This window comes from Peromyscus maniculatus, chromosome 1 (genome assembly GCF_049852395.1).
Source record: "Peromyscus maniculatus bairdii isolate BWxNUB_F1_BW_parent chromosome 1, HU_Pman_BW_mat_3.1, whole genome shotgun sequence".
Taxonomy (NCBI): domain Eukaryota; kingdom Metazoa; phylum Chordata; class Mammalia; order Rodentia; family Cricetidae; genus Peromyscus; species Peromyscus maniculatus.
In genome coordinates, this window is record NC_134852.1 from 54971356 (window position 1) to 54981459 (window position 10104).

General features: G+C 54.8%; 1 protein-coding gene across 1 annotated transcript in view; it reads left to right on the top strand.

Moving 5' to 3' along the window:
- Positions 1-9504, top strand: part of Otog (otogelin) — a 71968-nt gene extending 62464 nt beyond the window's left edge. The window contains exons 47-56 of the mRNA XM_076542832.1: positions 139-240; positions 411-509; positions 1427-1467; positions 2402-2477; positions 2600-2778; positions 3931-4035; positions 4213-4332; positions 5192-5237; positions 8032-8111; positions 8200-9504. Coding sequence (XP_076398947.1) covers positions 139-240; positions 411-509; positions 1427-1467; positions 2402-2477; positions 2600-2778; positions 3931-4035; positions 4213-4332; positions 5192-5237; positions 8032-8111; positions 8200-8400 — 1049 coding nt within the window. The 3' untranslated portion in view covers positions 8401-9504. The remainder of the gene's footprint in view (positions 1-138; positions 241-410; positions 510-1426; positions 1468-2401; positions 2478-2599; positions 2779-3930; positions 4036-4212; positions 4333-5191; positions 5238-8031; positions 8112-8199) is intronic.
- Positions 9505-10104: the final 600 nt, after the last annotated feature.

The following is a 10104-nucleotide window of genomic DNA, read 5'->3' on the forward strand; positions in this document are numbered from 1 at the left end:
TGTGGGTCGACATGGAAGAACACATGGGTTCTGACGCCAGGATACCTGGGACTCCCAAATGCTGCTTTGGGCTGGTTAGGTGCCCTGCCCCCTCTGAGAGGAACTTCAATGACCGTGGTGACCCTTTCATTCCCACAGGCTGTGGCGAGTGTCCAGATCCTATCCCCGAGTGTCAGGAAGGAGAGGCACTCACCGTGCATAAGAATACCACGGAGCTCTGCTGCCCTCTGTATCAGTGTGGTGAGTCCCACGTGTGAAAAGGGTGTCTGGGTACACTGCAGGGGTACCAACGGGAGCTGGGAGGTGCCCCGCCTGACCAACGCTGGGTCCTGCCTGAGCATTTGTAAAGTCTGAGGTGTCTGAGACTAATTTGTCACCTGTCTCTCCTGCTCCTGCTGCATGCATCCCAGTGTGTGAGAGCTTCCGCTGCCCACAGGTACAGTGTGGCGTGGGCACTTCCCTGGTGGAGGTGTGGAGCCCAGACCGCTGCTGCCCCTACAAGTCCTGTGGTACGTTTCAGTCAGGTATGGGTGGGGGAAAGAGCCCCCGCCACCATCAGCTGAGCTGAGATCGCCCCCCCCCCAGGCCATGTGCAGGGCTCCCCTCCTCCTGCCTCACTCTGAGCATGCAGCAACCCAACAGCGTCCTCCCCAAGATCACGAATGGTTTCTCAAAGTGTGGTTCTTGCCATGCCTGATTGCACGTACAGTCCGTGTACTGGGGTCTTCTTGGAAGGTCAACCGCAACATCAGTGATCAATAGTGAATGGGGGTGAGCTTTACACAAAGCTTTGAAAGCTACTTTAACAAGTTGGGAGACGGTTCTGTTGCTGACTTTGAGATGCCTTTTCCAGGCCTTCACTAGAACATGCGCTATGTGAGGGCAGAATCATACTCAGCTTTGATCCTCACGCTGTCTTTGGAGCACAGAACAAGCCAGCCATCTAGGGAGCATTTAGATCCCCTTGTTGAATGAGCCAGTGACCCAGAAGGGACTTTGTCAGCTTCTCTGGCCTGTGGCCCTTGGTTCTCAAAGCTAAAGCTGATGTGGCCCTTACATGAGCTCCGGGTGCCTCCACTGTGCCCAGTCAGGGCTGTGCTGGCAGAGCCCAGCTGCTGGGACTTACTGAGGGAAAGGCGAGTGTTTTCTCCTGGAGAGGCCCTGCGGATAGGGGAGAGAGAAAGGGAAATCTCCTGGTGTCCTGTCGGCCTGCTTCACCTCCCTCGACAGCCAGTCAGGAGCCTGATGGTCAGGACTGCCCACCTACCTAAGCAGGAGAGCTCCACCCCTGCATGTGGGGATGAGAGGAGGCTGGTACTTCTCTGCCTACCTCCTTAGAGTTGTGACAACCTCAGGAGGAACTGGTCTGCAGCGCAGTGTTTGAACATCCCTGGTGAGGTAGGTTCTGGCCTCTTCTGTTTTTCAGAGTGCGACTGTGACACAATCCCTGTGCCCAGATGCCATCTGGTATGGAGACCCCGTCTGTCCTCACCCTTCCTTGTCTGCTCTCTCTCCCTCTCCTCTCTTCCCTTTCCCCTCTCCCGGAGACACTTCCTTTAGCCTAGTGCTGAGAGCCCTGGATTTCAAGTCAGCACAAATGCCCCAAGCTCTGCCCCCCACTCTGGGCACTGTGTCCTCTCTTTGGAGAGTCAGCTTGGCTGTGCGTCAGAACTGTGCTGAGGAATAAGCACACTGGTCCTGCAGGTGCTGGTGATGATGGTGGAGATGGTAGGGAGGACGGTGAGGATGGTGACGATGAGGCAGGCGATGGTGATGGTGGAGTTGGTGGGATGATGATGATGATGATGATGATGGTGATGATGGTGATGATGGTGGTGGTGCTGATGATCATCACAGCGCCAGCTGCTGAGACCTTATCATAGGCCTGAACTTCCCCAGGTCCTTCTAATAAAGTATCTTATTAATTGTTAGGACAGCTTCAAGAGATTGAGTCTGTGATGATCTCAATGATATAAACAAGGAAGCTGAGATTAAGATCATGAAGCCGGTAAATCACAGAGCCAGGATTAGACTCTCGTGGACCTTTAACCTTCAGGCTGCCTGGCCATTACAGCGTGTGTGTAAAGTGATGGCAGGCTGCTTCTGGATTATGCTCCCCATGTTGTCCCAGCACACATTTCTTTCTTGTTCCCCTTCCCATCCCCTCTTCTTCCCGGAAACTGGTAAATAAGCTAGGACGTGGATAAGGTGTAAGCCAGGTGGGGCTCTGAGGACAGGATGCTGGACCGTGAGGAGAGTGACTGAGCTTCTGGGTGCTCAGGGACCCCAAGTTTGCCATCCTCTTTTGCCCAGTGCACGCAGGTCCAGTAGCAGGCTGCTTCTGAGGGTGGGGCTGGGCTGTCCACTCCAAATGCTGACTGACTTCCCCTGTCATCCGCAGTGGGAAAAGTCCCAGCTGGATGAGGGTTTCATGCACAGCGTGGAGAACGTGTGTGGCTGTGCCAAGTATGAGTGTGGTGAGTGGGGAAGGGCAGATACAGGGGGGCGTAGGGTGGTGAACCTCAGGTGGGTCAGCTGGGAGGGGCCAGGGTGGGTGACTGGGCTCCCCAGGACAGTCTCTCCTCCTTCACCCATCCAGTGAAAGCCCCTGTGTGTCTGAGCCGTGAGTTGGGGGTGATGCAGCCAGGCCAGACCGTGGTAGAGCTTTCAGCTGATGGCGTGTGCCATACATCCCGATGCACAGATGTGCTGGACCCTCTCACCAGCTTCTACCAGATCAACACCACTTCTGTCCTTTGCGACATGCACTGCGAGGCGGTAGGGGCCACGTGGGGTGTGTGCAGTCAGGAGGGCTGGGCTGGCAGATCCTCAGCGGGTTGCTGCCTGCTCCAGAAATCAAGTCTAGAGAGCAGGCATCAGAGCAGCCTTCAGAGACCCCTGTGGAGAGGAGCCGGGCTTGGGGGCGTGGGCAGCAACAGCAAAGGGACTAAGTTAAAGCCTGGGAAGGTAGAGAGGCTTGGCTTCTACCACAGTCTAAAGAATACTGCCTGAGTGAAATTTGTTAGAATTATGCCCATCTTTCAACGGAGAAAAGTGAGCGGGAGGGAGATCGAGATCAAAAGCAAGGCAGGACTGAGATTCAAACTGAGGTCTGTCTGGAACCCGAGCTGCTGCTGTTGATGACTTGCAAGGCTGCCTCTGCAGTGGTGGGGTTCCCCCCTTCCCCAGGGGCTGCCTCTGCAGTGGTGGGGTTCCCCCCTTCCCCAGGGGCTGCCTCTGCAGTGGTGGGGCTTCCCTCTTCCCCGGGGCTGCCTCTGCAGTGGTGGGTTCCCTCTTCCCCGGGGCTGCCTCTGCAGTGGTGGGGCTTCCCTCTTCCCCGGGGCTGCCTCTGCAGTGGTGGGGTTCCCCCCTTCCCCAGGGGCTGCCTCTGAAGTGGTGGGACTTCCCTCTTCCCCGGGGCTGCCTCTGCAATGGTGGGGTTCTCCCCTTCCCCAGGGGCTGCCTCTGCAGTGGTGGGGTTCCCTCTTCCCCGGGGCTGCCTCTGCAGTGGTGGGACTTCCCTCTTCCCCGGGGCTGCCTCTGCAATGGTGGGGGTCCCCCTTCCCCAGGGCTGCCTCTGCAATGGTGGGGGTTTCCTCTTCTCCGGGGCTGCCTCTGCAGTGGTGGGGTTCCCCCCTTCCCCAGGGGCTGCCTCTGCAGTGGTGGGGTTCCCTCTTCTCCGGGGCTGCCTCTGCAGTGGTGGGGTCCCCCTTCCCCGGGGCTGCCTCTGCAATGGTGGGGTTCCCTCTTCCCCGGGGCTGGGTCTAGGGCTTCAGGCAAACAGGAAAGACCTGCTCACAGGTGGAGGGAGGCTGTGGATCTCCTTTCTGAGCTCCAGCCTTGGGGTCTGCTAGAGACAAGCAGGTACCAGACACCTGGGGGATGGATGTAGGCACGAGGCTGAAATTGTCTTCTCTCCCGGGCCTTCAGAACCAGGAGTATGACCACCCACGGGACCTGGCGGCCTGCTGCGGCTCCTGCAGGAACGTGTCCTGCCTCTTCACCTTCCCCAATGGCACCACTTCCCTGTTCTTGGTAAATAGCCCCTGAACCCCCCTGAGAATGGGCCCTGGAAAGCGCCACTGCCAGGTCCTCTCGGGGCCCACACTAGGGCGTGGTATGTCTGAGCTTGTATACCTGGACTGTGCGTGTCCTCAGGCTGTGCTGTCCGTTTGGTCAGAAGTCCTCACTGCCCACCCATGTGCTCTCTAGCCTGGTGCATCCTGGATTGCAGACTGCGCCCGCCATCACTGCGGCAGCACTCCCCTGGGCGCCGTCCTTGTCCGCTCCTCCATCAGCTGCCCTCCGCTCAACGAAACCGAGTGTGCCAAGGTCAGTGTCTCCTCCTCCCCCTGCAGCTGGCTTCACGTCAAGGCACCAGGTTTTACCGGTGGGGGGATCTGGGTCAGAGTCCTGTGTCCTGGGGCCTGTGATGCCACGGCACACCAAATCCACATCTCTCCAGGCACATTTTTCTCGATCACACCCCATAGCTACAAAAGTCATGTGACCACACATCAAGGCATGCAATCACATTATCAAGTGTTCCAGGACTCATCCCAGGTTGTCGATCACTCCTACTCCATAGGGACCTCAGTCCATTCAGCACGCCAGTGCACACACCGCACACTGACACACTTGCAGATAGGCACACTCTTGCACATATGTGTTCCAGGCTTCTACATGCATGCATAGTTTAGTCCTGTGGTGGGATGGCATGCTTCCAGCCTGGTGTGGAGGGCTATCAGTGTGAACACAACTGAAAGAAGAGGATCCCTGGAGGACTAGGGGGTTACAGTTGAACTCATAAGGTTCCCACGATTAATAATAAGACATTTAACGACTTCTGCCTCTTTGGGTAGCAGGCACCCAGGGCTGTGGTCCAGTGGGTACAGTGCTGCTTAGCATGCAGGAAGCCCTGGGTTCAGTCTCTCATGGAGCTCCTGCCATGGGAGGACTACCTTAGCCTCTTTATGTATTATTTAGTTGGTTTTTTTTTTTTTTTTTTTTTGGAGGCAGGATTTCATTTTGTATTCCTGCTAGCCTGGAACTGACTCTGTAGTTCAGGCTGCCTAGAATTTGTAGCTATCCTCTGGGATTACAGACCAGCTCTGTTTTTGCCTGTCACTGGGAAGCTGGCTCCTGGCCTGGAACAAGGCTTTCCCACCCACCCCTCCTCTTCCCCCTCTAGGTCGGCGGCTCTGTGGTACCGTCCTTGGAAGGATGCTGTAGGATGTGTGAGTGAGCATGGAGACCCGGGGTGCAGCGTGCAGGGGGTGGGAGCACAAAGATGCCCACGAGGCTGTGTTGCCAGACTGGTATTTATGAGGGCAGCTCTAGGTGGGTAGACGAAGGAATAACCCACCCGCTGAGGGTCATGGCACTGGTACAAATAATCAGGTGGCCAGAGGTCACATGTTCATGAGTTTTGTCCCAGTATAAGGCCTCTGCTTCTTTCAGGAGATGAAAGACCATAGCCAGTCCAGTCAGGAAGTCATTCACTCCCCAGTCATCCTCTGTCCTGGTAAAGACTCTGTCCCTGGTGAAGACTCTGCCCCCTCATTGATTCTCCTCTGTGGCCATGAGCGCTGGTCTTGGAGGTGCCTCCTGAGGGAGACTTAGGCCTCCAGACCCTGGCTGTCAGAGGAGAACCTGTGTCTCACACTTTGCTTCTGGTACCTGGATACTTGGTTGAAACCAGCGTCTCAACCACAGATACTTGGTTTTTTTTTTTTTTTTTTTTAACTCTATTTGGGGGCCTGCCACCCAGCTCCCAAATAAATACACAGAGAGTTATTCTTACCTATAAATGCCCCGCTTTAGCTTGGCTTATTTCTAGCCAGCTTTTCTTAACCTAAATTATCTCATCTACCTCTTGCCTCTAGGACTTTACCTTTCTCTATTTCTGTATACCATTCTTTACTTCTTATTCCGTGTGTGGCTGTGTAGCTGGGTGACTGTGTGGCTGGCCAGGCATCCTCCTCTCCTCTTCCCTCGATCCTTGATCCCTCTTTCCAGACTTCTCCTCCTATGTATTCTCTCTGCCTGCCAGCCCTGCCTATCCTTTCTCCTGCCTTGCTATTGACCTTTCAGCTCTTTATTAGACCAATCAGGTGTTTTAGACAGGCAAAGTAACACAGCTTTATAGAGTTATAAACAAACGCAATATTAAAGAGTGCAACACATCTTTGCATCATTAAACAAATGTTCCACAGCATAAATGAATGTAACACATCTTTAACTAATATTCTACAACAAATGGACCAATCAGCCTTGTGACCTTAGTTCACATGTCTGCCCTTCCAGGATGCTCAGACCCTGTGTCCAAAGGACCATGGGTTTTCAGCTCCTTTATGTCTCCATTACTTACTACAGGGAAGCTCTACTCCAGACCTTGACTGGCTGATCTATGACCCATAACCTCATGCTCCCTGAATGTTCTGTGTTCCCCCATGTGGCCTGAGGCCTATGCCTCCCTCTCTCCTCAGTTTCCTAGGAGGCTTGCTTCCCGTGGTCCCCATTAGACCTACCAATCCAACATGGGTTAATGTCCACTGCCTCTCAGTTACTTCTCTCAGAAGTACACAGGACAGGAGGCAGGCAGACACATGGCTATTTCCTAGTATCCTTTCTAGGTGGCCCCAAGCTCTGGGGATGATGGAAAGGGAGATTCCTTGCCTCTGGTGAAGGCCATTTAGTCCACATGCATGTTGGGTACTGAGCCCTATCTTCAGAGTTTCAGCAGCTCCCACTTATATCTGGTATCCTTACATGTCCTGGGCTACCATTGCTTTCTCCTACTGGTTACCCAGCCTTCCTCATTCCGGTGCCCACAGGGCTGTGGCCAGGGCAGCCCTCCATTCCCCTGCCTCTCTATGCTGAGTCTCAGAAGTTAAGAGAAGGGATTCTACCCAGTTGGTTTCTCATGGGTTCGGTGGGCTTGCAGGACAAGTCCACACCTCTAGCAGGCATCTAATGTGTGCCATTGTGTGCCAGCCACTGGCCCAGGAGCTGTGGGCATGACATAAAGAAGGCCTTTGTGGATGTCACTTTCAGGAGGGGGGTGGAAGAACGGGGGTGCAGGGTGATTACAGGGTGGAGGTTTTGAGTTCTGCAGGGTTCAAGTCATAAAGAATCTGGTGGGGCGGAGATCATCAAAACAGAATCCACAACCACACATCTGTACTGAGGTGTGAAAGAATCTTTGCACTGAGAACAGAACTCGCACTGGGGTGAGAAAGGCCATGTAGATGAGGGACCCAAAGCTTACAAGCTTAGGCCTCCATAGCAAAATTACAGATTGTGTAAATTTGGCCAGACAGATTGTGCCTGGGACAGAGTAGGCCAAGGAGGGGCCAAGGAAGGCTGAGGAAGGGAATTGCAGTTTCCAGAAGAGGGGATCTAGGGAAGTCTCACTGGAGCTTGTGCAAGGTACTGGAGAAAACTGCTCAAGAAGGTGGGGAGAGAGAGGGTCTCGTGGGTGGCTGTCTGTCTTGGAGAGCTGTGATTGGAGCAGAAGAAACTCTCTACTTCCAGTTTCCATGCCTGACCCCTGCTTGAGAGCTGTGGAAACCCCATGGGTCTTGCTATGTAGAGCATCCTGGTTGGTTCTGAGGCTTCCATTCATGGCAGAATCTTGCTGCTAGATGTCCTCTCAGAGTAGAAACACTGAAGCTCAGAGAGGGCCGGAGGTGTATATCCAGGGTCTCCAAGAGGGGTGACAATAAGTGTTGGGCCTTGGGCATGGGGACAGCCTGCTCTTGTCTCAGATCTTATAGTGCAGAGCCCTGAGGTTCTATCCAGCTGTCCCATGGGTCCTCCTCTGTCTTAGTTGCTCAGGCTGCTGCCCTCTGGTGCCACCTCTTTCTGGGGCATTGGGTTAAAAAGGTTTCCCCTTGTTGGAGAGGGACATTAATCTGTGGGCACCAGCCTGGAAGAGGAACACTCTTGCATGACATTAACTACCCCAGGCTAGCCCATCCTGATGCCAGTCTGGGGCACAACTGTTTTGCCCACCCTGCCCCTTACTAGGTAAGGAAGATGGGCGCTCCTGCAAGAAGGTGACCATCCGCATGACCATCCGCAAGAATGATTGCAGAAGTAACACCCCTGTGCGTAAAGGGATGGGCATCGCAGGGGGCGGAGGGGACGGAGAGGCAGACCTTCCACGGGCTCCCTTCCTGACACGCTCCTCCCCAGGTGAACCTGGTGTCTTGCGATGGGAGGTGCCCTTCTGCCAGCATCTACAATCACAACATCAACACCTATGCCCGCTTCTGCAAGTGCTGCCGTGAGGTGGGGCTGCAGCGTCGCTCTGTGCAGCTCTTCTGTGCCGCCAATGCCACCTGGGTGCCCTACACAGTACAGGAGCCGACCGACTGTGCCTGCCAGTGGTCCTGAGGCCTGGGTGCCAGGGCTGTCTGGGTCACCCCTGCCACCCCCATGTTCTCCTTTCAGCTGGCCTAGGGGATTAGGAGAGAGAGGTTGAAGATGGGAGAGAGCTTGCTCGTGCTGTGTGTGGAACGGTGAACAGCACCCACAAGGAACCAGAATAGCCCCCCTTTTCCATCCTGGCTCCCCCTCTGGGTCCCTCCACATGTGTGTGAGAAAGTGCCATTTCTCAGGGCTTCTGGAACTCAACGCTACATGGCTTGAGGTCAGGGAGGAGCTGCAGACCCAGTAGCTGAAGGCCCGTACATTTGTGACTCTGGTCTGGGCTTCTTGGTAGAGGGACTGGGACGTTCCTGATACACTGAAATCAAAGCAGAACCCAGTGCTGGCTTAGGGTTGAGATTTGGTGGCCCTCTTAACATAGTGAAAGGAAAAGGGGTTTAAGTAACATCCTGGCCTGTGTCAAGAGGTGTAGGGCTCCCCAAAGCAAAGAGGATGAGCCTGGGGGCTCAGGGCTGCACATGGAGAGCTATGAGGCAGAAGAGTAGGCTAAACTTCTCTAGCCTCAGAGGATGCCCTGGTGTTCTGGAAATTAGAAGAGCAGGTGCAGGTCTGTGCCTTTGTGTGCCACATGCCCACCCGCAAGCCAGCTTGGCAGATGTGTGAAGGATTATCTCTTTATCAGGTCCCAGGCATCCGTGCCACCCCTCTAAGTAGCTCTAGGTTGCAGGTGGCACTTCCAGCCTTTTCTCCAAGGGGATGGATGGCAAGTGTGTCTGTGCAAAGGCTTACGTGTGTGTTTGTGGCTCAGCCAACTCCGGTCTCAGTGCTGTCTGGGACTGTGTTGATGGAGTGTCTGTAGGTGAAAATGCAGCCATGTGAGTATGCGTCCCAGCAGCCCAGTCTCCACACCAAAGTGTCCCCTCCCCCCAAAGCCAGGGCCAGAGCTCCTGTCCACCTGCCACTCTGCAGATCCCTTCCTCCCTGCGCTGCTTTGTGCTAATGGGCCTCAAAGGTCATGGCCTGATGCTGTTCGGGTCCCAGCATTGCCCTGATGCCCCTATGGGGTAAGGGTGCTGTGTCAGGATGGTCCCCACATCTGCTTTGCCTCTGTAACTCGTATTTTGTTCGTGTACCAATAAACTATGAGAAGTCTTGCAAGTATCTCTGAGGATGCCAGGCCTGCCTCGGACACAGGGGAGGACCAGCTGTGAGGGCCCCGGGGGTCTGTTGGACTTTTACAGTTTGCCTGACTGTACCCCAACTCCCACCCAGGCACCTCCCACTGCCTCTTCCTGTTCCCAGCCTTGCAGCTCACACTCCCAGCACGGCTGTAGGTCACTCCTGGGAAGACCAAATGCTCCAGGCTGATGAGCAAATCACCAACCCTGTCCTGTACTGTGAGGCGTGAGGGTGAGGACTCCATGACTGTGTCCCACACCGTGGGGCCGACAGCAAGGGACGGGGACAGAGGACCACAGCTAGTGGTGTCCAGTTGTCCTCAGAAAACAAGACCAGCAGCACCGATGCGAGCATGCGCAGAGCTCAGAAAGCTGGTTGAGAAGAAAGTCTTTTTTTTTTTTTTTTTTTTTTTGAGACAGGGTTTCTCTGTGTAGCTTTGCGCCTTTCCTGGAGCTCACTTGGTAGCCCAGGCTGGCCTCGAACTCACAGCGATCCACCTGGCTCTGCCTCCCGAGTGCTGGGATTAAAGGC